The sequence below is a fragment of the Megalopta genalis genome, chromosome 4 (genome assembly GCF_051020955.1).
Source record: "Megalopta genalis isolate 19385.01 chromosome 4, iyMegGena1_principal, whole genome shotgun sequence".
Classification (NCBI taxonomy): Eukaryota; Metazoa; Arthropoda; class Insecta; order Hymenoptera; family Halictidae; genus Megalopta; species Megalopta genalis.
Genome location: NC_135016.1, coordinates 5,972,365 through 5,999,105, shown reverse-complemented (window position 1 = coordinate 5,999,105; position 26,741 = coordinate 5,972,365). Strand labels below are relative to the sequence as shown.

Genomic DNA, 26,741 nt, shown 5'->3' with positions numbered 1-26,741 from the left:
ATTAGCCTAAATACCAAATTCTTTATACGCTTTATCGCATACCATCTCTAAAGCGAGGCTACAAAATCTCTCTTCCGTTACACCCTCGAATTCCTAAAACGCGCCTAAACCATCATCGCAAACCACCGTCTCGATGCAACACGATTTCTCCCGTAACGCGCGAGATTCGTTCGCCGCGCACTCGGATTATCCACCGATTTCCTCGGAGTTGAAAACTCGAGGAACGGATCGTTGGCTCGCGCGAGTAGAAACGGCCGGCAACGGTCAGACTCCGGGCCGAGCGGTGGCGAACAACCACCGGCGTGCGGTGGTTGTTTGGCAAATTCGGGCGGAAAATCCTATTCCGAAAGTTCCGTCGACTTTTCCGCGCGAATTCGGCCACGAGGCGTACGAGGGTTTACGGCGCGCATTTCGGAGGCCCCTCTATTCCCCGGCGATTCTTCCGCCGCGGAATCGATCCGCACCGGAGGACCGGCGAACAAGTGTCGGCGGAGAGCCTATCAGGAGCGGTGAGGTCGGAGCTTCTTAAAATCTGGGTCGTCGGGGTCCCGGCCGTTTTTCGGCTGGTCGGAGCGAGCCGACGAATTGAATAGGCTCTGGACGGGTATCGCGGTAATCGATCCGTGCGATCCGGGTTTCGGCCGCGTAAATCGAATGTACGGAATTGAACCGCACGCTTGGGAAACCGGGCCGCGCGTCCCCTCGGTCCCCGGCCGAGAGGAGGGGGTGGAGGGGCGGCGACACGTCGGGGAAATCAGAGCACCGGCCGACGCCGGCAAATCGTGGACGTTGGCGAACCGGGTCGGACGGTTCCCGATCAAAAATTGAAATCTCCCTTAAAGCGGAACGCGCCGGGGAAAATAAAGGACGGACGAAGCCGGTCGACGCGGAAACGGCGCGGCGCGGGGTCGGACGGGGACCGGGCCAGGCCGGAGTGGAACCGTCGCATGGAACTGCGCGCGGCGTTCAACGAACGTTTACCGGCATTAAAACGGCTAGAGGGGATTATCGGGCTGTACGGTTTACGGACAATTATGCGTCGCACCGCGGCGGACGAAATCCGACGACAAAGGCCGGACGAATTAGCGCGCGACGACGAGGCTTATGCAATTTACTGTGACGCCGATGCGGCGGTCCGCTCGAAACACGCCGAAGAGGGCCGCGACGCGCTCTCCATAGAACCCGGGGACAAAAATCGGAAAACTTCGCTGATCCATATCGATTCGGAACTATGTTTATACCGTGTTTGACATTTGCGATCGAACGGCGGGTCTCTATGGCAACGCTTGAAATTTCGGGGTCATTTTTTTAACGCTGGATTTAAGGTGCGCTGAAGTCAGCTGTTTTATATATATATATATATTATTATTATTATTATTATTATTAATAATAATATATTATATATATATAATCGTCACTTTCATAATATACATATATATATATATGTATATTATGAAAGTGACGATAAGACGTTTAGTCTGATTTTGGTCGAGTGTCAGCGTAATACAGTAATGTCTCTCTAATTGACGCACAGATTGACCACAGAAATGGACAAATTGGAAAAAGGATGTACGATTAATTTGAGTCTCGTGCCCCGTTTTTATAATTACCGATTCTCGACAACTATAAAAACGAGGCGCAAGGCTCGAATAATCGTGTCTCCTCTTCCCAAATCGTCCATTTTTGTGGACAATCTAAGCGTCAGTTAGGGAGACATTACTATATCTGCCGCAAGTATATATTGAATAATTAATCATAATAACAATATATTGAATTATGTAAATGTGCCTTTGCAATCTGTATAGTTCCATAAACTCAGTGTTGAAGTAATTTTTTTACATTACTATATTGGTTTATAAGAAAACAGTTGTTGAAACTGCAACGAATCAATAATTTGTTCATGAGAAATCTGCCGACAGAATTTCCACTGTGTATTCTCGAATTGAACCACCGTATATATTATTCACTGTAATATAGAGGATAGTTCGCCGATTTAATCAGTAAATGATAGTAAAATAATAATATAAATATATCGTTCTCGTAAACATAACACTGAAACAACCGAGCAGTAAAATTGACCGGTGTTCATTGCCACGTAAAAATGAAAAGAGAGAAAGAGAGAGAGAGAGAGGAAGAAACGTGGTTCATTTAAATTCCGTACAGTTTTTATTACAGTAGTTGTCTCGATAACGCAATTTGCTCAATCATTTTCCACGAAAGTGTCTTCATAATTATTATAACTGCACAATTATATAATATAATTGTGCCTGCAACGTTAGAACGAAAGATTGCGCACTCTGTCCACATCGTACCAGTTCCGTAGTTCCGTCTCGCTTTGTTTGAACCCTTTGCGCTCGAGTGGTGACTCCGAGGCACCATTAAAATGGTCGTATCACGTTGCAGAGATCATTTTTATATCAACAAAGTTTAGATTTACAAAATTGTTAAAAGTGTAACTGTTGTACGAATCACCGTAAGATGCAATTTCATATGCATGAAATGCACTTTGTAAAGTCAGAGAAATAAGTCAGAGAAATTATTTTACATTTACTGTTAAAAATGGTTTCGAGTGCAAAGGGTTAATTATGGTCGAAGCAAGCCTGGTCCTGCCTGCAAGTGCGAACGTTTAGAACACTCCAATGTAAATCAAAATATAAGAATGATTCGTCCTCGGTCAGACTTGTAGCACGTCCCGAGCCTGGCCCGAACCTGGCACGTAGATGCGAATCAACCCTTACTGTTAAATACATGAACGATATCCACGATAACGCTGCACCGCGATCAATTTCGGTACAAACAGCGGAAAAACAGCCCCCTGTGTTCCACGCGTTTCTCGCAAACGGAACGGAAGCGATCGAACGTTGTCCCTAAAAAAAAAAAAAACGGGCACTTCGGTGCACCGTGCGACGCGTGTCTGCTGCGAGGCGGGTCGATCGTCCCGTCGAACAAACCGTACCATCCCTTCCAATTTGCACGCGATCCCGCCTAACCTCGGTCTCTCCGCGTGTTCTCCGATTACAAAAACAGGCCACCGTATAGATAATGAGCGTGCAACCTGGCTACTTAGTAATTCGAGCACACGGCGTCGGTGTGCGCGCGGTCCCCGTAAACGGAGTACCTAGCCGCCATCTGGCAGTCATTGTCCGCGGGCCCATGGATCGAGGACGGTGTGCGCGCACTTACGTCGGGCCCTCGTTATGCTATTCTCGCACCGGCACGAAGCCGTGCGGTCTCCATAGAACGGCGATACCCGCGAACGCGATGCGGTTTACGCAGCGGCCGCTACAAAGATCCGGATCGTTGGTTCGAACCGGGCCGAAAATCGCGCGCAAATAGCGACACCTCGACAAAGGGACCGCGCGCGGCGACGTCGTGTACATTGTCTCTCATTGGTCTCGCGACATTGTAACCAGTTGGTCGACGCCAATGCAAGGGCGCCCCTATCGCCGCGGGGCTCGCCGGGCCGGGCCGGGCCGCACGGTGGCAAAAGGGGCGGACAAACTGCTGCGTCCGAGTTTTGCGGTTCGCCGCGACCGCGAACCCTTTCTTGCGATTTTTAAGGCGCTCCCGGCGAACCCGATCCGATACAGGACCGTAGAAACTGCTCGGGATCGCGAGCAGGGTTCAAAACCGGAGTCGAAGCCGCGTCGCTGCTTCTCGCACGGAATATTGGATCCCGATCTCGCTGATCCAGCGCACCGAGAATCTTGCTTTAATGGCGCCGAACTTTCGCGAAAGAGGATTTGCATAATGCAGCATCCTGCGTCTAACGTTGCAACCCCCAACCCCGCGGTCTCTAGTTACGTTAAAACGTAAGCGAGACAACGGAAGCGCGATAGAAGTACGCAGGGTGCCTCAAAATTATGGCAGTTCCAGGCAGCGAGGGGTGTTCCTGAGGTCATTCGAAGCACAGTAATTGTCTCCCTAATTGACGCTTGGATTGTGCAAGAAAATGGACAATTTTGGAAGAGGAGATACGATTGTTCGAGCCTTGTGACTCGTTCTTTATGGTTATCGATTGTTAACAACTGTAAAAACGAGCTGCGAAGCTCGAATAATCGTATCTCCGCTTCCCAAATTGTCCATTTTTGTGCATAATCTGAGTGTCAATTAGGGAGACATTATTGTATTCGGAAGTATTCTCCAGATTTACGAAGCACTAAAATCACCTCTCTAATATAGAAATATTAGTTTATGAAAGTATCAATAAGATTCTGATTTCGAACGAGCGTTAAATTTGCCGCAATAACGCGAATATCATTCGATATTCGAATATTATTTATTCAAATAACTCGCAAGTATCTTTGCAATTTTTTGGAAAATATTGTATAAATAACTGGCAAGTGTATCTTCACAATCTGAACGTAAATTAACCGTTTGCACTCGAGTGGCGACCCTGAGGCACCACTAAAATTGTTATATCACGCTCTAAGGTCATTTTTATATTATCGAGGTTTAAATTTTAAACATTGTTAAAAGTGTAACTGTCGCATGAATAGCGAGACTCAATTTCGTACGCATAAAATGCACTTTGTCCTGCGAAATGGAAATACTGTAAGTCGGGAAGAGGAGCCTTGCGAATTCGATCCTTACAACTCATTTTTATAATTACCGCTTTTCAACAATTATAAAAACGAGCTGCAAGGCTCGAACAATCGTATCTCTCCTTCCCAAATTGTCCATTTTTGTGAACAATCTGAGACATTACTGAAACCTTTTCCTTAGCAAAAATCCAACCCGCGACTTCGATCGTAAATTATCAACGAAAAACCAATCAGCTGTCATCTCATCGTCTGATTAATCACCGTTTTTCATGAATAACTCGCAAACAGAGCCGCGGATTGCATTTTCGCCGAGGAAAAGGTTACTTCGAACGATCCAAGGAACCCCTCGTTTCTCGAAAGTGCCATAATTCCGGGACACCCCGTGTAAAACGGCGAACTTCTTCCTCCTTTCGGCGGCGTGCCCGTCGACTTCCGCGTCTCGATAGAGAAGCGCGGCAACGGGAAACTAATTAGACGATCCGGGCAACTTCCGCGCGAGGAATTCTTCAATGTAACAAACGGTTCGCGCGTAACTTAGGAGCACGTTCGGCTCCGCTTCCGAGGGGGGGAGACGAAGATGCACGCTACGTGTGCACGGAAGTGACTCTCAGAAACGGACCGGTTCGAGCGCTTTAACGATTTTCCCCGGAGCCGGCGGGCGTCGTGACGAGGCGCGGCGCGTCGATCGGATCCCGGCACCTTAATTACCATTCGGTTTTTCGGCGGATCGATCGATCGGAGGGCTCGCCGAGAGAAGATTGCCGTGTCGGAAGCGATCGTCGACGGAATCGGACGGAGCTCGCGGATGTTCGCGCCGCGATCGAAAGGAACGGCGCGTCTCGCGGGAACGCGGCTCGTGGCCAGACGGTTTCCGCGTTCCGTCGCGGAAACGTCGATGCGCGAAGAACCGCCGGGGAAAAGGTCGGATGAGCTGACAGAGGGAACGCGACGAATTAATGCACGCGGCTGGAACGCGCGGCGAAAAGCCGCGCGCTCGCCGCGCTTCCGCAGTAATTTCATTTCCCTCGGAAAAGCCTTCCCTTCGCTGTTTTAAACGAGAAACACCTCTCTGCCTCAGCCAGTCTCTTTCCCCAACCCAGTCCCGGGCTCTTTTTCTTTGGCCAGTCGTTGTTCGTGCAGGTGCGCTCGTAAAACGAGGAACGCTGCCGCGGCGACGCCAAAATTCCTGCTCCTCTCTCGCCGGACCGCATTTTCCTTGACCCCGGAAGACGCAACTATGCGTCCACGGTCTGTCTAGCAATTTCAGAAATAGACGGGACGGCTCACTCCGCCGTGACGACGGTACGAACGACGAGATATTTGCGCGTTGCATCTCGGAAGGAACGTGCCTTCGAAGATCGCAGATTCGGGGGAGAGGGTGTATCTGATATTTCGGTAAATTTGTAAAATTCGGATAGCCGAAATTGAAATCGAGTCGCGTGAGAATCCTGTGAGTTTGTTAAATTCATGATTCGTCATGTTTCTTAGCACTAGGTTCACCGAATCCGTCGAAATGACGCTAATTTTTTCATTTACGATTAATCAGACTGTAAATGATACATTTATGAGTAGACGGCGAATTTTTATGCGAAATAAAAATTGTCTGTGCATCATTTGTAAGCTACGAAATCTACGTAGACAGATTTTTCTTCCTTTAATTAGTTCGCTTCGTTGAAACTAATGAAATAGTGTTTGCAAATTCTTGAAATATTTTCACTGTTTCCTCCTCGATCTACTCATTTTTCTTACACAAAAGGCATATAAGATCTGTTTAGTTGCGTCTTACTTATTCGCTTATTTATTCATTATTTATTCGGAAAATATTAAAATGCCGCTCGTTCAGAATCAGAATAAATATCTTATTGTTAAGTGTGTCAATTACTGTGCCCATCAATGCGACGAACTTTTCGACGAACGAAACAGTTTCTTTCACCCAAATCGCGCTTCTTGCAACGCTTAAATTATACGCGGACGTCTTTTATAAAAGCACGAATTTTGGTCACAACCAAAGTACACAAATAACACGAAATATTTAACAAAATGCATATTCAACAGTTTTCGAGCGAGCGACCGTGTCCTTCAAAATATGATAAAAGATGATAAGTTAATTCCTGCGTGTCGATTAGCGAGCCTCTTCTGGCCACCGTGCGTCAATTTCCGTGCACCGATCCAATTACTGTGCGTCAATTACCGTGTCCAGTTTTCTAGCTAAATAATCCCCTGGAGATTTGATTTTTGGGAACGGAATCGCGAGAGCCGAATCTAGGTCAACCTTCCGAACGAAAGCGCAGCTGCTCGGTTATTAATTACCGCGACGCGTATCGTTATCGTTGCATCTTGGCGCGGTGCATCGATTGAAATTCATCGAAAATTACAGTTGGCGTGGCGAGGCGCAGGACGCGCTCGGTTATCGAGAAGACAGGTAAGACAGGCGGGACAGGAACGGCGAGGAACGGGTGTTCGGGCGACCCGCGACATTTCGCAGCTGAAAACCGCGGCTTCCTACTTGTTGGACCTGAAGCACCGAGTCGCTGCATCTCTCGCAGCGTGCACTCGTTAGATGACGAAGAGGAGGAGGAGGAGGAGGAGGAGGGAGGCCGGCGGTGGAAACGGTTGAACTAGATTGTCCGTAGCGGCGCAGAAAACGAAGAGTGGCTTTAGATTCCAAGTCGGTGAGCGTCGCGATTAATCCGCGACGGGACGAGCCGAGCCGAGCGGCGCCGAGCCGAAGAGGAGAGCAGCATGCAGCGAGAAGGCGTCTATGCGCTGCGACTGCTATCGAGCACGCGTGATATTAAAATCAGGTCACTGCCGCTGACTGCGGCCGCAACGACCGCTCTCGGTATTTTCAGACCGACTTGAACGTTCCCGCGCGACCTGCGCCCGCACGATGCACAAATCGGGAACGGTGCACCGTGTCACCGGACGGTCGATAGCATTAATAGATCGCCTCACCTGACCCCAGCACCGCGGATACACCTTATGGAAATAAACACCGCTCGGAATTTCTCATTCCGATGGACCGCCGCGGTGCATCGATTCGCTCGCGGCCGCCTTCTTTTTTCAAGGAAAACGAACGCTGATGATGGTCCGCGGTTACATGTTTCGCTTTCAGGTTTATTTACGATCGGGTCAGGGGTTCGCAAAAGGGGCAGTGGAGCCGGTCGCTTTTGCGGCGACAGTTTGCTGACCCCCTCTGATTCGTCTTCGATAAATGTGAAATTTTTTAATTCGGAGATAAGCGAAGCGTAAGAATAATGCATTGTTTTATACGAAAATAAACGGAGTAAGGGGAGGATAAATTATGTTATTCGAAAATAAACGGAATAAGAGAGGAATAAATTCTTTTACTCGAAAATAAAAGGAATAAGAGAATGGTACTTTTTTTTATTTGAAAATAAACCGAATGAGAGGAGAATCAAGTTTTTCATTCAGAAATAAACAAAATGTGAGAATAATACATCCGCGGTTACATGTTTCGCTTTCAGGTTTATTTACGATTTATATAAATCTTTTTTATTTGAAAATGAACGGAATAAGAGAAGAATCAATTTTTTAATTCGAAAATAAACAGAATAAGAGAAGAATAAATTGTTTAATTCAAAAATAAACGGACTAAGAGAAGAATCAATTTTTTAATTCGAAAATGAACAGAATAAGAGAAGAATAAATCTTTTTATTCGAAAATAAGCCGAATAAGAGAATGATACATTATTTTATTCAAATTTCAACCAAATCGTTCTAAATCTTTCAGATTTCATCCTAATAAAACAAAACAACGTAATCATCGCACGATCAATCATTTTATTGTGTGAATCACGATCAACGATCACGTTCGCTCCGATCGCTTAAGTAATTCAACAATCACGATTACCTGACCGTTACGATTATTCAATAATCACGATTACTTTATCACTTTGTGATCGTAATTGTTAACCGTGAACATAATTTCGCATAGGTCGTAATCGTTAATCGTTGATCAGTGTTACTCGTGTTCCCCTGGTCTCCTTTGATTCAGGAAAATCGATGACCGTTCGCAGAAATCGAACGGAACGAGACGGTCAAAAGGGAAACACAAACGGCATCCACCGAGCGCAGAGATCACGGCAGGTAAGCTCAAAAGACCGATTGAAGAACAGCGGAAGCAACGACGGTGTCTCTTGTTCGCGATTTTATCCGGCATCACAGCGCGCAATCATCCCAGCCGCGTTCCCAGTTTGCGGGAGTAGCGGTAACGAGCGCTAAACGTCATTCACGTCGCGTGCTCCCCCAACGCGCTGCGTTTTTGCCGACCCCTTTGACGACGATCAAAGTACCCCCGCCAAATAGAAATTCTCCCTGCTCCCCCCTGTCTCTCTCTCTCTTTCACTCCCTCTCTCTTTCTCTCTTTCTCTCTCTCACACACTCTGTCTCTCTCTCACTCCCTCTCTCTTTCTCTCTTTCTCTCTCTCACACACTCTGTCTCTCTCACTCCCTCTCTCTTTCTCTCTTTCTCTCTCTCACACACTCTGTCTCTCTCTCTCACTCCCTCTCTCTTTCTCTCTTTCTCTCTTTCTCTCTCTCTCACTCCCTCTCTCTTTCTCTCTTTCTCTCTTTCTCTCTTTCTCTCTCTCTCTCTCTCTCTCTATCTATCTATCTATCTATCTATCTCACACACACGGTGCCCGCAGCTCCTCTTTCACGATCGAGATTTCATTTATCGAGCCGCCGGTATCTCTGCCCGGCGGAACGCGTGTGCCACGGCATTTTCAAGTCTCGCGCGCGGCGCGTGTTTAACCCGTTAACCGGCTAATTTACCGATCGCGGGCCAACGCGCGCAGAAAATTATAGGTGAATAAATAACGATCCGGAACGTTGTAGCTGACGCGCGGGCCGCGTCTATTATGCATACGCGAGAACCGGCGGTGCATCGGCTCTGTTCGTCCGTTCGCTCGCGGAGGCCCGATCGCGAACAAGCCGACCGGCCGGCAATTATGCTGATAGAAGCGAAACGGCGCCGTTTCTTCTTTTTTTTCTCCTTTCCTTGAGAGCGATCATGAGACGCGCGTTTATGAAACATTCATTCGAATCCACGGCGAACGGTTAAGAAAGCCGAGGATCATTCCGACAGGAAAGAAACCTCTCGGAGATGGCTCGCTCGTCTTACGAGCGGACACCGACGATTCCCAGGCGGTCACGCACGCCCGCCCCGTAATTGGCGGTCCCCCTTTTTCGCGGGCGAGGTAACAAGTTCGTGAAAAAAGGGAGAAAAAGCGTCGGGGCGCTCGGCGATCGCAATTTTTAACAACGGGACGCGGAGGTTTCCCGGTTGTTAGGCGGCCGCGATTCAAAGTCCGAGAGCTCTCGCGCGGCCCGACCCGGCCCGCCGCTCGGAAAAAGGCGAAAAAGGGGCGGCGGGAGGGGGGATGCGGGCATGAATGTTTAAAGTCGCGGAGGTGGGACGGTGGCCGGGGGGCGGAGGGGAGGGAGTAGCGAGCATGAAAAGTCATCGTAAAAGGGCGGAACGCGGTCGTAAAGTTGAACTCGAGCCGGGTGTTCAGCGACGCGAGGCCCGTGCCTGCAAGTCGTTCGTTTGACCTACATTGTTCGGCTCGAAGTCGATGCAGGAACAGAGCCGCGTCGGGCCGAGCCGAGCCGAGCCGAGCTGAGCGAGTCGCGCTCGCCGTTCGAAACCGAGCCTGCTGCCGGATTCATTCCGCTCCCGATCTCGCGCCTCTCCTCTCGCTTTCGCGCGTCCGCGATCCGCCTCGGATAGCCAACAGATTCGCGACCGTGTCCGCGGCCGAATCCGCGACGGAATTTCCGTGCCCGCCGCTTTCTGCGCGGCGTTAGGCGCGTCCATCGATCCCGCGGGACACGTCGCGGCCGGTGCGCGCCGCGCACACCCCCGCAGAAATTCCATTTGCCGTGAGCAAATTTGCGTCCATCGTTGTTTTCAGAATAGAATGGCTTTGCTCCTTTGTCACAAAGGTCCGCCGGGGTGCACGGCGGTGCACGCCGAGAACGGGGACAACGCTCCCATCTGGTGGAACGAACTACGCCTGAGACACGGCCACCAGCCGGACGAGGAGCCAGACGAAACCGCTGCACTCGGGGTGCAGCCGGATTTTTACCGGGCGGCGCAACGCGCCGCGCCGTCTCGGCGAAGCTAGCAAATTGCGTTAATAAAGCTTTTAGCGCGGCACAGAGCTCGCAGAAATATTCGCTTTTATTTCGTCATCTTTTTACTTATTTAGCAGCAGTCCGGGCACGGCACCGAGAACTCTGATCGCCGGCCGTTCCGAAGAGCTATCGAACGCGAGCGCAGTCTTCGATCGTCGATCCGGCTGTTCCGCTAAAGCAATGCAGGATTATATTGTCTGGACCGCGCTCTGATTGGTTTTCAATCGTTCGCCGAGATCTGGCTCGTTTCGGAGGCTCTGGACATCTAGCGTTGTTGAGAGATTTTATGCATTTGTGAGAGAAATGGTGGAAATGGCGGAACACCGGACAGTGGGAAAAAGATTAGAAGATTTTAACTTTTTCCCACTGTCTGGTGTTCCGCCATTTCCACCATTTCTCTCACAAATGCATAAAATCTCTTAACAACGCTAGATGTCCAGAGCCTCCGAAACGAAGATTTTAACAGGACTGCGGAGCATTAATAATAATTAATAGTTAAATAGTGCTCTCGTTAATACTGCTCTGTAATAACGACTTATAAAAGAAATACTTGCTAAAAATTACTTGAACTTCTTATTATTTCTAATGTAGAAGATTATATTTAGGCAATTTGTCGTGGAAATATCTTTAAAATGTGAGGAAGTGTAACAGAAAAATATCAATCATTTTGATTGGCCTGGTAGTTCTGGTGTTAAAAATGCTTTTGCGTTGTTTTTAACGTTCTAGTCAGATTAAAAAAAGAAACCCAGCTACTATTTTATTTCTGTTTGTTGCAATCGAGGTGGACAATTTCATTTTGCATAGTCTAGTTTTCGCGGCAATTTTTAAGTCTGGCGATATTGTTGTTATAGCAAACAGTATCTTTGTCGTAACCAAGGATTTTCGTAACCAACATGATTTTGTTGGGGGATGATCAACGACAACGATCGTGCGGTTTGTATTAATAATATCTCCGATGAACAATGACAAATTCTAAACCTAAATTCCGAAATTCTAAGACATTTAGAATTCGTTGCTCCCTCTGTTGCAGTTATTTCGTTATTTTCTTCTCCATTTCTAACTCAAAATTATTAGAATTTATAACGATGGAAAAATATAATCCCATTTAAAAAAAAAAGAAAAACCCTCGATAACCTCGAAATCTCACAAAACACCGCGAGATATTTTTTCCTATAAAAAAAATATTACTTGTTAATTAAAAAAATATAACATTTAAAACAAAATATATTAATTAGTCTACAAAAAAAATATTACCAGCACAAGATGTATCCTTCAAACCGTACGATTCGTTCCTGCAACATTTTTTACTATCATCAACGGTAATGAAAACATTCCTAAATATATAATACAAAAATAAATAAATAATAAATTCAGTTCAGAATTGAATTCAATTCAATTACGTTCGGCCACATTAAAAACTTCGAAGACCCGAGATAACCGTGAACACCGAACAACACGTTCCACCAATAACTTCAAAGGGGCGAATTTATGGAGGAGCGATTGTCGGGGGCGAGGGCCGTTTAAAATTTGTTTAAGGCGAATCGGGAAGAGTCGGGTCGCGGGTAGGGCGGCAGACAGGACAGCCTCGCCCCCGGGATTTGCTCGGGCCGGAAGGCAAGCAACCCCTTCCCGCGGGACGAGTGTTTTCTTAGAGATAGGAGGCCGCGAGCTAAATCGAGGATAATTGCGTGGCCGCGGAAAGTTCTGGCATAATCGCGCCGGTCCTCCGCGCACGTTCAACCGGAATAATAAGGACAAACCGGAAGGGATTTCGAGGTAACTGCGAGAGCAACGTCGGCCGGCCCCTCTCCCCCTCTGGCCGGCGTTCTTCGAGCGATCGATGAATAAGCCAGACGAAGAATAAAAACGAATCCGCGTCGGCTGGAAGCCCGGCCCGAAATAAAAGCTAAAAACGTCCCCGCCGGCCGGCCGGCGGCTGATGCCGCATAATGGAAAAACAGTGTAGAGGGTGCATTGTCGCAGCGTGTCGCGTCCATTCGTCGGACAACCGATCCCGGGCCGGGGGGAGAGGGTTGTCCATTATCTTTTTCCCCCCGGTGTTCCCAGGGCGCCCGGCCCCGCGGCTCCTCTTCGTTAGCTCCGCGCGAGCAACTTGCCACTTTCGCGGCGTCCCCTGCGAAAGTAATTCCCGGCCGCTGGGGGGAGGAGAGGCGGCGGCCGAGGGTTTTGATTCGCGACGGGGATTAAGAACGCGCGGATGCCGCTGCAATCCTCGAGCCGGCGGCCGCGGGATTCCGCTAAGCGGGGAGTAAGCGGATTTTCCAGCGGCGCGAAACTTTTTCTTCGCGGCCGCCTCTTTTCAGGTGTCGCCGCTGGGAGACCTTGGACGATTTAACGGCGCATTTGTCGTCGCGGTCGCAGTCGCCCGGCCGCCAAAAATGAAAGCGAAATAGAGGCTCGTGTGCTGCCGCCCTCGCCGGCACCCTGGCGGGGAGAAGGGAGAGCACGGGGGGAGAACAGTGCAGAAGAGAAGCGAAGAGCGCGAAGTCACAGACGCGGCCGCGGACGGGCAGCAATTGGGGCGCGAGAATTCCGTTTTCCACGCCTGAAGACGCGCCCGACCGACCGATTTTCGAGCGGCCCGAGCGTAGTTTATTCGCCGCGTTTTCGCCCGGTCAGAATTAACATTGGCCGCCACCGAATTATCGACGCCGAATCGATTTCCGAACGCGTCAGGGACACGCCTCTCCGAGATACGTGTTCGCTGACCTAAACCCTGACGGATACACCGAAACGATACACCGTCGGGCGGGAGCACCTACAGGGTGTCCCAAAAATGTCTCGTAGTCTGGAAATGACGGGTTCCTGAGGTCATTTCAAGCAACTTTTTCCTTAGCGGACAGATCACAAAAATCCGGAAAATGAATTCCACTAGTCTCAGTAACTGGTCCAAAATTTTGCTATGGGCCTAGGTGGACCAGTTACTGAGACTAGTGGAATTGGTTTTCTGGATTTTTCCGATCTGTCCCGAAAATGAATTCCACTAGTCTCAGTAACTGGTCCACCTAGGTCGATAGCAAAATTTTGGACCAGTTACTGAGACTAGTGGGATTGATTTCCGGACAGATGACAAAAATCCCGAAAATGAATTCTACTAGTCTCAGTAACTGGTCCCTCTAGGTGGATAGCAAAATTTTGGACCATTTACTGAGACTAGTGGAATTCATTTTCGGGACAGTCCAAAAAATCAGGAATACGAATTCTACTAGTCTCAGTAACAACTTAATGTTTCTGATTTCTTTGTGGTGTCTCTATCTCTAAGTCCCTAAAGCAAAGGCCACCAATGGTATACGCTTCACCATAGAGTATCTACAGACTGTGCTAACCAGCGGTCGAAGCCCATTCCGCTCGTTGGCTGGGCCGCCTGCGCTGGCTGAACTCGCCTCTGATTGGGAAAATTATTGTAAAGGAAAAAGTTACTTCAAATGACCTCAGCAACCCCCCATTTCCGGACTACGAGACATTTTTGGGACACCCTGTATATGGAACGCTTTTCGAGGGAGAGGGATAAGATCGTCGTCGAGTTATCCTCAAATGTTTATACCGCTGTTCGACGGAGCGTTGTTTTTAGATAACGCAAAGGAACTTCGAAATATTTATTTAACGTGTGAATACAAAATAGTACGAACGCAATTGTCGACTACGAGCTTGCACTCATCGTGGAACACCATTTTCGCACCGTCTGCCTGTGTTTCAGCCTAAATGTTGCTAATTTGGGAACGTCCGTGTGAAATGCCTGTTCCAAAATGGGGATATTGAACATGGAACGTGGATGATAATTGTACCATTAATCGGAACAACGACCGTTAACCACAATTAACGCGCGCGACGCGTTCGCAGTATTCGACCAAATATTTTGCTTTGCAGCCGGTCGTTGCAAAACAGTACTTGTGCTAATGAATTTATAAAGAACGATGTTCGAACGCAGAATTTTTACTTCCGCGCTCGTATTGCTCTGGCGATTTTTTATTGCATTCTTTACGCGAACGTTTCGGGGAATGTGTCGCAACTGATCGGTGTTTCGTAATGGGTACTTTTATCTTGCCCTATCCTCTCCCTCCAACCGCGTCGGAACAATAGAAACGAATGCCTCCTAAAACTTTCATGAAAGTCTAGATATTTTAGTGAATCAGAAGCGACGATAAAGGCCCGCTGTTTTACGAGCCATTTTTACTTCTCCTCGTAGTGGACTATGTCGCGCTCTTCCGTCGAAACATTCGCCGCCATTTCGCAGCCCGGACCGAGCACTATCCGCTATCGTCAAGTTTTGTTGATGATCCCCGTTCGACGGACATGTGTCGCCTAATTGACCCTCGGCAGCCGCCTCGCGCTAATTCCTTCGGCGTCCCGTTCTTTTGCTCTAACGAAGAAATTTACGAATTCTAACGTGCATGGGGAATGACCTAGGGAAACGCGGAACGGTCGAGGGTTGAAAAGCCGAGGAAATTCTGGACGGCGGTTGAAAACAGCAGAAAATTCTGCACGGGGGTTGAGAACAGCAGAAAATTGTGGACGGGGGTTGAGAATAGCAGAAAATGCTGGACGAGGGTTTAAAATACCAGGAAATTTAGGACGGGGGTTGAAAATACTAGAAAATTTAAGAGGAGGGTTTAAGGACACCGGAAAATACTGGACGGGGGTTGAAAACGCCAGATAATTCTGAGCGAGGATTGAAAATACCGGAAAATTTGGGACGAGGGTTGAAACTACCAGAAAATTTAAGACGAGGGTTAAAAACACCAGAAAATTCTGGTCGAGGGTTAAAAAAACCAGAAAATTCTTGTCGTGGGTTAAAAAAACCAGAAAATTTTGGGCGAGTGTTGAAAACAATTAGGAGAAGGGTTTAAAAAAGCAGAAAATTCAGGTTGAAAACACCGGAAGATTCCGGACGGGGGTTGAAAATACCAGAAAATTTAGGACGAGGGTTAAAAATCCCAGAAATTTCTGGACAAGGGTTGCAAATACCAGAAAATTTAGGACGATGGCCGAAAACACCAGAAAACTTAGGACGAGGATTAAAAATACCAGAAAACTTAGGATGAGGATTAAAAACCCCAGAAAATTCTGGACAAGGGTTGCAAATACCAGGAAATTTAGGACGATAGGCGAAAACACCAAAAAACTTAGGACGAGGATTAAAAACACCAGAAAACTTAGGACGAGGATTAAAAACACCAGAAAACTTAGGACGAGGATTAAAAATACCAGAAAACTTAGGACGAGGATTAAAAACCCCAGAAAATTCTACACAAGGGTTGAAAATACCAGAAAATTTAGAACGATGGGCGAAAACACTAGAAAACTTAGAACAAGGATTAAAAACACCAGAAAACTTAGGACGAGGATTACAAACATCAGCAAATTTAGAACGAGAGTCGAATGCAGCAGAAAATTCCGAACGCCTCTACGACGCAGCGGAACGAACGACGTCTCCGGAAGCGGCCGGATGACACGCGTCGCGTTTAATTGCCGCCGATGCGGTACTTGTGACAAGGGCAGGTGCTCGAACGTAAGATCGGCTGATTAAGGAGCCGGTCGCCGATATCGAAACGGTACTCACGTCTTGCGCTGACAGAATCCTCGTGGCGGACTGTATGGTGGTGCTTCCGGACTGTGGCCGATGATGCAAGGATTCGGCGGTGTTGTCCCGGGAGCAGACGCTTCTGTACCACGGCAATCCGCTCGAGCTGTCCCGTCTGTTCCGATATTTCCTCCACATGTGCCTGCCGGACAGACCAAAGGGTTATACGGATCACGGCGTTGCCGCAGGAAACTTCAAAGGAGCCAACGTTCCGCCGCTCTTTAAAGAACTTCCTCGCGCGGGGTCGTGGCTAGACGCCGAAAGCGCGAAAGGAAGTTTCCCCCCCAGCCATGGTCGAGCAATCCCTCGGGGTGTCAGCGAATTGATACAGTTAAAAATGAATCGGCCCTTAGCGACGCGACGCCTGGCGTGTTCAGCGAATCAGCGACACCGACGCGTTCTAATTAGTAGTAATTCCTGCGCGCGAATTCGTCCGCCGCGTCGCGCCGCGCCGGCACGTTCCTGCAGCAACGACGCCAATTATTTCGCTGGGAAATCTGGGAAACGTCCCGTTGTAATCCCGACCCCTCTCCCGACCCCTCTCCAGCCGGCCCGGCAAATAATTTCGCGCGCTTCCGGCGGCGGTTCAACAACTATCGAATAAATTGTTGCCGCGTCTCCCGAATGGACCGACGTAATCCCGAACCGGCCGCCGCAATTTCTGCAATAACGCCGGATTAACCGACGCCAAGGCTGCCGCGAAAATTTCCGGGGGCCGCCGGACACAGAGCTTTTTATCGCTAGGCCGGAATTAACGGCACTTACGCCGGAGTTAATTTCCAAGGATCAGGGGATCGAGCCGCCCTCCCTGCATTGTATCGCCGCAGGCGATCGCGACGATTTCTACGGGAAATCTTGGCGATTCCTCGGATAAAAGAGGACTACTATCCTGCCGATCGATCCAATGAATCGAACGATCGATGGTTCGATAGAGCAGAAGTTCGTACGCGCAGCGTATGTTTCGCAAAAATTAAGATAATGCTACCAATTCCTTGGCTTATCTACTAATTAACGATATGGGGTTGTTTCACGCACGAAGCTGTTGGTCTATCAATCCGTCGTGTACAATAAATATTATTTAAACATTTTTACGAACAAATTTGCTGTCAGTTGTTCGTTCTGTCGGATACGATCAAGAAGAAATTGCATTTTGGCAAGACGGTGACCTTAAATTTACAGCGAAAATAATTTACATGTCAGAAAATTTTTTACATATTTAATTTTAACAAATAAATGGTTAAATGAATCTAAATTAAAAGATTTGATACGCCTTGTACGATAAATGTGAAGTGAATTATGCTTGAAAGTAAACAGAAGGCACAGTGACCCACTACCCCTAGCATCGAACCAGAAATTCAGCAAAATTGAATTGCCATTATTTTACGCGGACTAAAAGCATTGACGAACATTAAAAATAGATGAACAAGATATTAACTCGACACTATGTTCGACGATATTGAAGTGCAAAATTGTAAAAATTGCGTTAAATTCTTATCATTTGCCAATTATTCCGTACATCGTAAACGTAAATGAAAAACGGCTGTTACAAAATATTAATCGCCTCGTAATTACGATGTACAGATCTTAATCGATCAGCAGAATAATAATCGGTAGCACCATCTTCATTGTCGCGAAACATAAACTACACCCTTCTGCTCGTCCGCGTTTCAACCCTTAAAAGGATCGTGGAGCGAACTACAAACCCGATTCCACCGATAATTATTTCACGCCAATTCCCGACTACTCGCGGGTCTCTATAAGGGTTAATTACGTGAACTCGGGTCGGGGGAACAGCTGCGAATAAATTATGATTACCGCGATCGAAAGGTGCAGGCGACGCAGGGCTTAGCGGCGGATGGCATCATTGTCGCGAGTAGGTTCGACAGTGATCGAGTCGCGCGCCGGGGCCGACTAAGCCTTTAATTGCTTCATTAATCAACGTCCCGGCTTTCGCTTTCGCGAGGCTGCGCCACGCGTGTGTCGTCCTGTTTCGCAGTTATAACGCTACTGTCCCGATACCGTTAACTTATTCGCTGACTTAACGGTCTGCCGAACTGTTCGCGCGGTTAGGCGAACCATGTTCTCGTCTTTTAGCTGGCGCGGTGCACGCCGTCGAACGTTTCCCCGGCGAAATAAATAATGGACGTTCTAAGGTCGCGATTGGCTGGCTGGGGAAACGCGCTTCTGCAAGAACCCTTAACCGGGGTGAATTTAAATATATAATATAAATTTGATATCAGTATAATATAATATAATAAATATAATATTTCTGCAAGATATATATTATATTAATATTGTAATATTAATATTCTGTTATATTTATTATAATATAATAAATATAATATTTCTACAAGAACCCTTAACCCCAGGGGTGAATTTAAATATATAATATAAATTTTTGGTACCCGTATAATTTAATAAATATAATATAAAATAAATATAATATTTCTACAAGATATATATTATATTAATATTATAATATTAATATTCTATTATATTTATTATAATATAATAGATATAATATTTCTACAAGAACCCTTAACCGCGGGGGTGAATGTAAATATATAATATAAATTTGGTACCAATATAATATAATACAATAAATATAATATAATATAATAAATATAATATAAAATAAATATAATATAATATAATAAATATAAATATGGTAAACAAAGACTACCACGGCAAACCGGTTAAAAACGGCGCAGCGACGTCGGCGATTTACGAACGAAAATTCAGCCCGCGGTTTCGCGTGGTTTCGCGACACCCGTTGGTTGATGGCTCGGGTCCAGGGGTGTCGAAATGATCGCGGAACAGCCGTTCGCTGCCGGAACATCCGTGGAGGAAGGAATTCGAGAGAAGCTAGGCGAGCGAGGAAGAAATTTGCGCGGCGCATACGCGGCGAGTCTCGCAAGGTAACTGTGTTCATCTTACCTGACGCCGAAGGCAATTCCCAGGGCGACGATCAGCGGCAGCAGCGTCGAGATACAGGCTAGAAAAACGGTCTGTATATCTGAGAAACCGGCGAGTATACCTGGAAAACGCAAGGGCCGTGTTAGAAGCCGTATTTAGCCGGAAACGTCGCGCTCTGCCGTGCACGAACGTGTCATGATCGTGCGCGACTAACTTCGTTCGGATGTTCGAAAGAAGCGTCGAAACCTTTCTCAGCCGGCAGAAGGCTCGAAGAGCACCCTGAACAGCCGCTCGAGTCATCGTCGTCGTGCCGATCGATGCCGCAGATCGCGATAAACAAACCGTACGAACCGGCGCGCCGATACGCTGCGAGTCGACGACACGCGTCTGCGAAAATTTCTCCGCGAGGCCGACGACGACGATGACGCCCGTCGAAAAGTAGCGTTCAACCCTTCACCGAGTCGGCTTTCAGCTAACTTGATCGATGAATCCTTCTTTCAGCTAACCTACGACAACGGCTATGCATCGGGGAGAGGATCCCGCGTCGCTTTCGACGACGACGACGATGACGATCTGATCGGCGCGGAGAGGACGAACGCGAAATGAGCGAGTGTTTCGAGGGGAAGGGTTGCACCGGAGAGGGACAATGGATGGATTATCATTACTGGCAGCTGGCTGGCCTGTACAGGAAGGCGACCTGCTTGTGGAAGAAGGACGGCCGGCATTACCTGGACAGCGATCGCAGGTACCGCGCCTACCAGAAGATTCAGGAGGCCATGGGGGTGCCCGGATTGACCTTGGTGGGGGTCGTTCTGAAGATCCGCGAGATGCGCCGGATGTACGTCCAGGAGCTGAAGAGGCTGCTGGACAGGGAACTGTGCGGCTGCTGTCACGATCCATCGATCGCCTGGTTTTACGATCTCCATCGATTTCTCTACCCCTATCTGGATTACGACGAGGCGGTCGAGCTGCACGTTCGTATCGATTTTTATTGCCGCGAAATTTTCGCGATATTCGGCACGTTTCGCGGGAGAGGAGGGAGGGGGGGGGACAACGCACACCCCGTGGTCGAAACCAGCGAATCGCCGTTTCACATTGTACACGTGCGGTTCATATATGGCCTATGCTTAATCCCGCGTGCTCTTCGACACGTTATCCGGCGAACGTCGACTCGAAAAATTTCAACGATACCGAAGTCATTTAATTACCGTGACCGATACTGGAACTGTTCAAATTTGCCGCGGGAAATATTGGTTTCGCTCGTCGGTATTTGAAATATTCTCGTAACGTTAGGTTTGTTCAATATATTTCCGTTATGTGCTCGGATTAAAAAAGACTGGGGAACGCGATTTTCTTTTTGTTCGTTCCTCGTCGTTTCACCCTGTATCGCTATTTTTCCCGAAAATTTGTTTACGATTTGTTCCGCGGACTAGCTGTTCTGTGATCGCGAAAAAATTGAAGATGTTTCGTCGAATTTTTAAAGAATTATTTCATTAGATAATGTTGTATAATCGTTATTTAGTAATATTATTATTAATATTATTATTAATTATTATTATTATATTATAGTATATTATATATATATATATATATTATATTATATTATTATTATTATTAATATTATTATTATCGTGATTTCTCTGATACCCTTTATGTAATAAAATAATTATTATATAATAATGTAATAATGTAATAATATAATAATATAATAATTATTTTATTATATAAAAGGCATCAGAGGAATAATTAAACATCTGCAATCATCAAACATCGTTGAATTAAAACATTGACAGAAAATATAAATCCCTCAATTATCTTGTTAATTAAACGCACGTTTCTCATTTTCAATGGCTTCTGATCAATTAACGACTAAAGCATTAAAGCGACGATCTAAAGCATTTACAGAAAATCGAAATAGTTCAGTTTTCTCGTTAACTCGAAATCATGTTCCTCATTTTCCCTCCGGACGTCTAATAAATTAAATCTGTACACACCGCGAATTAATTCCGTAAAATCTAAACGTTCGGGCATTTAGTGAAGATTTTCGTTACAAGATCCGAAAATTACGACGGTAACACACGCGAAAGCGTGAATTTCGTTACTCGTGTACCCCGGGACTTTCTCTACACGTGTACACGTATATTACGATCTTGTATTTCGATACACGTGTAACCCGCGAGTCTCGATACCCCGTATACCCGTGTATGAAAGAGTACCCCGATTAAAGCACGGGCACATTAACTACACGTGTGCAACCGCCGGCAAAGAGTATAAGTTACCGGGACCTACAAAAGCGGATTTTTTTTTATATCTCAAAATATCCAGGTTCGGATGAGAACGTTGGAGGACCAGAGTCGTTCCGAGGAAAATGCGAAATTAAAAAGGAAGCATTTTTGTCGCAGCGTGCGGTGAACCTGGTCCCGTTAACATTAAAACAAAATTCAAGTCGTTTAGCCCAGTTTCCACGCGTTTGCGGACGCGAATGCTTATAGCGTTTTCACCGTGTCGCGAAATGACACGAATGCCGTAACATTGACATTTATTATAAACCGCGTTATCGTGCATTTCATTCTGTACAACGGCCATTCGTTGAAATTATTATGCACTTTAATGCAACGGTTAAATGGTACGTTTACCATTTAACCATATTATTTTGTCTTTTCTTTCGCCCTTTCGACACGTGACCGATGAAAATTTGGCTACCGCGATTAACTTCGGTAATTAATTCAAATCACCTGTCTATTTATGCAGCTCGTTAATCCTTTGACTGCGACGTACCCTCGGATAGAACAATTTAGAAAATAAGCCCCGACATTGCATCATGCATGCGGGCGATCGTATTAGCGATCCAGAATGATCGGTAATAACCAGTCAATTAATAAATTGATCGCGGATTTTATGCGTTTATAGCAAAATTAGGTAAATGAAGCACGGAACAACGAAGGCGTCGGTAGAATTTAAGAGCCCTCTCACGCTATTTTTAATCTGTCGAAACTATTGTTGTTTAATTCTTGTTCTGCAGAATCGATGTAGACAATTTTTTGCATAAAGATCCGCAGTCCAATTACCAGCTAATTACACGTACACTCGACTGATATCTGAATTCAATTTTCTCGAAGACAAAGGCATCCCACGCAATTTCGTCGTTCCTGATTTCCGTTTTATTTCCAGCAGCAAGATCCACCCGACCTAATTAGCAGCATGAATTACAAACCACCCCGTATACAGTGTGTTCCGTAATTATGCTAACACCCTGAAAGGGCGATTCTTGAGGTCATTCGAAGTAACTTTTTCCTTAACGAAAATACAATCCACGGCTTCGTTCACGAGTTATCGACGAAAAACAGTGACCAATGAGAGACGCGCTCGGCCAGCGAGGGGCGGCCGAGCCAACGATCGCGCGAAGCACGCCGATTGGCTCGGCTGCCTCGCGTCAGCAGATCCGGCCCCTCATTGGTCGCCGTTTTTCTTAAATAACTCGTAAACGAAGCGACGGATAGCATTTTCGCAAAGGAAAAAGTTGCTTCGAATGACCTCGGGAACATCTCGCTTCCATCTACTTACCATAATCACGAAAAACCCTGCGTACGGCGTTCACAGTCAAACAGTTAAACCGTTTACAGTCCGCGAACGTGTTAAAAAAAAGGTAACCGCGTTTCAAAGGATGCTCGAACACTTTTTGCCGGGGGTTAGTATCCCCGGCGCGCGTGGGAAGTCAGCGGCTCGAGTCGAAAGGTTGCCGGAGGATCGAAGGTTTCGACCACGGCGGAGCTCTGGCTCCCCTAGCCCGGAGTTAGCGCAGTTTTCTAATCCGTTCGCGGGGGGAGGGCGGAGGAGGGAGTTGGTACACAGATACGGCGGCTCGTAAAGCGTATCCAGCGACGCGGCAGACAGGGTAGAATGTTCGGGGGCTAGCTTAACGGCAGCGCCGCCGAAACGGCGATGTACGAGCGCGTTTGGCTCGGCGCCCCGTGCACAAAAGCGGCGCGCAAAGCCCCGCCCGTAAATATTTAAAAATAGATTTCCTATTCCGCGCAATTTCCGCGCTATTATCCCCCCGACCTTCGAGGATTTACGGGCCGCCGTTAAATCCGATTCCCCGCGGCCCGCAGAACGTCGCTCGGCCCGCTCATGCTGCTGCTGCTATTGCTGCTGATCCGAGGGAAACGGACGACCGGGATCCTGACCGGGATTCGGAGGATCGCTACCACTCCGACTGCCCTCTGAAGAGGCGGGACAGGCTCTGCGACGGACGTTACCCAGCTCCCATGCATTCGATCAGCTCCCCGGCGGTCTCCTTGCCGGAGGTCAAGGCCCAGCCTGGGACGTGTCCCCGCTCGCGCGTCGACGCCAGCTCCGAGAGGAGAACGGTCAGACGTCGTTCCGTCGGCGTCGACGTCGTCGTCGGCGGCGGCGGCGGCTCGAGTTCCTGCTGCGAAAGATCGTGCCACAGGATCCTGTCTGCCAGCAACGCGTCGACCGGGACCCGACAGGTTGATCGATACGGCCACCCGGCTGAATTACCCCTTTCGCTCCGGATTCAATCCGAAACGGACGCTGCTCCGACAAGTCCGAGGGGACTGCTCCCCCGCCGTTGCCACGGCGGTCTCCGTGGAACGAAAGGGTTAATTGCGCCGGCTCGACCGCCCTCCGAAGCGTCTCTGTAGCTTCTCTGGTCGCTGCCGCAGGAACGATGCCGCGAGTTCAGGATCCAGGGACTGTCCGGGACGAGCAGCAACACCTGCGAGACGGACTCGTCGGACGAGTCGTTCTCGACGATCGTCGGCCGGTGTCTGAGCAAGCTGGACCGGCCGTTCGCGATCCGAGCGAAGATGGAGATCCTGAGGCTGCTGAGGAGCCTCATGGAGGAGTCGAAGAAGTTCGCGGAACCGTGAGGAGACCGGGTCAAGGGATTCGAACGACAGGTGAACAGTATTCGGCGCGAATAATTCAGCGCGCTCGCGGCCGAAAATAACCTGCTCGATCGCTCCAGGCCCCGAATTACCCCGTGGAGTCTTCCGAAAACTGTGCCAGCGGCGCGGGACGGGCGAACGGAGGGTGCCGTTTCTGTTGTCACTCCGTGAGCGACGCTCATAAATATTGCGACAGAGAGAGAGAGAGAGAGAGAGAGAGAGAGAGAGAGCCGTGTCTGTGCAGCAGCCGGCTATTGCGAGCAGCCAGCACCGACCAGCGTATGAATATCTAACGACAAAAACGCTTCAATCGGCGCGACGTCGCGCGCCGGGGCTGAATTTAGCCGTACATCACGCGACGGTGGCCGCGCGCGGATATCGTATCGATCCGGCTTTGGTAGACCGCAGCGTTGCGATTAGTATTCCGCCGGTGTCGCAGTCAGCCGGCTACGAACAAGGACGAAGACGGGAAGATTTCGCCCGGGCGCGCAAAACCGGGGGATGCGAGCCAGCCTGCGAGCCCGATAACGGGTTATCCACGTCGATCGAAACCCCATCCCGCAAAAGGCGCACGTCCGAGACGTTATTAGCGCGTGACTCTCGTACACGCCGGCGAAATCGCGCTAATTCTTCACGCGGCCGACCGATGAGCCGGCAATTAGCCGATAACATCTCGCGTACACGAGCCGAGCCACCCTTAGAAGCATGTCTTGCAGCGACTTAGGGTGGCGGAGCCGGTGACTGCACGGTGACCAATTGATAATTTCGGCCGTGATTATGGTTATTTTTATGGAACAGGGGATGCTAAATCTTTTCATTATTGTATACTTTCCGGCGTAATTGAATTTATTTCTTGTCGAATAAGGGATATTAAAGCTTTTTGTTCTTGTATTATTTCCAGCGTAATTCAAGATATTTTTATCGAGTAAGGAATATTAAATCTTTTCATTATCGCATTCTTTCCGGCGTAATTCGATTTATTTTTATCGAGTAAGGAATATTAAATCTTTTCGTTATCGTATTCTTTCCGGCGTAATTCAATTTATCTTTATCGAATAAGGGACATCGAATCTTCTCATTCTTGTATCCTTTTTATTTCTTATGAATACGGCCTCGTTCGATAAATGTGAAGTCAATTATGCCGGGAAACAAATTAAAGTCGCAACAATTGACCGTCCTACTTGTTACACCCTGTTTATGGAATGAAACGTATTAAATTTTTCCATTAAAAATTCAGCAGAATGAAAGAATAAAAAATCTTCACACGTCTCGTTCGATAAATGTAAAGTCAATTACGCCCGAAAACAAACCGATGCCGCAACAATTGGTCGCCCCACTTATCACACCCCATTTATGGAACAAGACATATTAAACATTTTCGTTAAAAAGTGAACAAAATAAAATAATATACAATAAAAACAAAATAGGAATATAAAGTCAATTACGTCCGAGAAACGAACGAAAGGTACAGCAATCGGTCACCCCCCACTTATTACACCCCATTTATGAAACAAGACATGTTAAACATTTCCATTAGAAAGTGAACACAAAATAAAATAATATACAATAAAAACAAAGTAGAGAAATAAAGTCAATTACGTCCGAGAAACGAACGAAAGGCACAGCGATCGGTCGCCCCACTTATCACACCCCATTTACGAAACGAGACACACTAACTTCGTTTATTCAGAAGCAAACAAGATACAAGAGCAATCAGACGTGACTTGTCTTATCCGATAAGCATAAAAATTTAATGAAAAACGCTGGACAACAAATCACGGAAAACAGATCGAAGGGATAGCAATTGCTCACCCCAATGGCACAGCAATTGCTAACCGGCTCCGCTCCCCCATCGATAATCTCGCAGAAGAATCGCGGAATTACGTGTCGCGAAGAAGCGTGCAATTATCAAATTGGAAATCGTAACGTTTGTACGAGCAGCAAATGGCCCGTCGTCGACTGGATCTCTCGCGGAACGAATAAAACCGAGTCGCGGGGAACGGAAACTTGTGCCTCGCGCGGAAACTGAGCGAGTCGTAAACAAGGGCTGCGATGCTTCATGAGAAACGAAGCGCCGTTTGTTCGAAGAGCGCAAGAAACTCGAGACGAGATTTCGAGCTTTCGACCCTTCGAACGACGGGAGATTCATGGGAACGACTGTCGACGGGTGCGGATATTTTTTTGCGACCGGAGGAACAAGTCGGGAAAACGTTGCAGTAATAAATACGGCGAACCGGGGAGGATTAAGCGGCGCCGGGGGATGGTTTCGCGCGTCGCTACCGGAAGGGAAACGAGGGTAAATCTGGGAAATCCGTAGATGTAGCTTGTCGCGACATCGGGAAAAGGACGCGGGAAGGGATGAGACGGGGGCCACGTTTAGACCAATTCCCGAAATCCTCTGCCGATGCCCGGCGAAACGGAGAGAGGCTCGGAGCCTCCGGATAGGTTGGCCGGCCGTAGGCATGTCCCGAGCCACGGGAAATCGATCGGAGGGGCATAAACGTCGTCGTCGCTGGGCAAAAAAAAGGCTGAACAGAGGCTGAATTGTTTCGCGCGGCGCGCTGCAAACTCGATGGCAGCGCGGTTCGCCGCCGGCGCAAACTG

At 47.8% G+C, this 26,741-nt stretch overlaps 2 protein-coding genes across 2 annotated transcripts in view; one reads left to right on the top strand and one right to left on the bottom strand.

The window, feature by feature from the left end:
- Positions 1 to 26,741, bottom strand: part of LOC143258730 (uncharacterized) — a 114,990-nt gene that overhangs the window by 64,906 nt on the left and 23,343 nt on the right. Inside the window, exons 3-4 of the mRNA XM_033474369.2 lie at positions 19,246 to 19,345; positions 16,288 to 16,450 (exon numbers count right to left, since the gene is read on the bottom strand). Of these exons, the coding sequence (XP_033330260.2) occupies positions 16,288 to 16,450; positions 19,246 to 19,345 (263 nt within the window). The remainder of the gene's footprint in view (positions 1 to 16,287; positions 16,451 to 19,245; positions 19,346 to 26,741) is intronic.
- LOC117222600 (uncharacterized) lies at positions 19,391 to 25,714 on the top strand. Its single transcript, XM_033474374.2, has 5 exons — positions 19,391 to 19,662; positions 19,726 to 20,198; positions 23,337 to 23,717; positions 23,913 to 24,149; positions 24,218 to 25,714. The coding sequence occupies exons 2-4, from the start codon at positions 19,827 to 19,829 to the stop codon at positions 24,117 to 24,119; spliced, it is 960 nt and encodes a 319-aa protein (XP_033330265.2). The 5' UTR covers positions 19,391 to 19,662; positions 19,726 to 19,826; the 3' UTR covers positions 24,120 to 24,149; positions 24,218 to 25,714.

Coding starts and splice junctions, on each gene's coding strand:
- LOC117222600 (XM_033474374.2), top strand. CDS start 19,827: ATGAGCGAGTGTTTCGAGGGGAAGGGTTGCACCGGAGAGGGACAATGG. Junction 20,199..23,336: donor ACGAGGCGGTCGAGCTGCAC/GTTCGTATCGAT, acceptor CGCGGCCCGCAG/AACGTCGCTCGGCCCGCTCA. Junction 23,718..23,912: donor CGTCGACCGGGACCCGACAG/GTTGATCGATAC, acceptor TCGCTGCCGCAG/GAACGATGCCGCGAGTTCAG.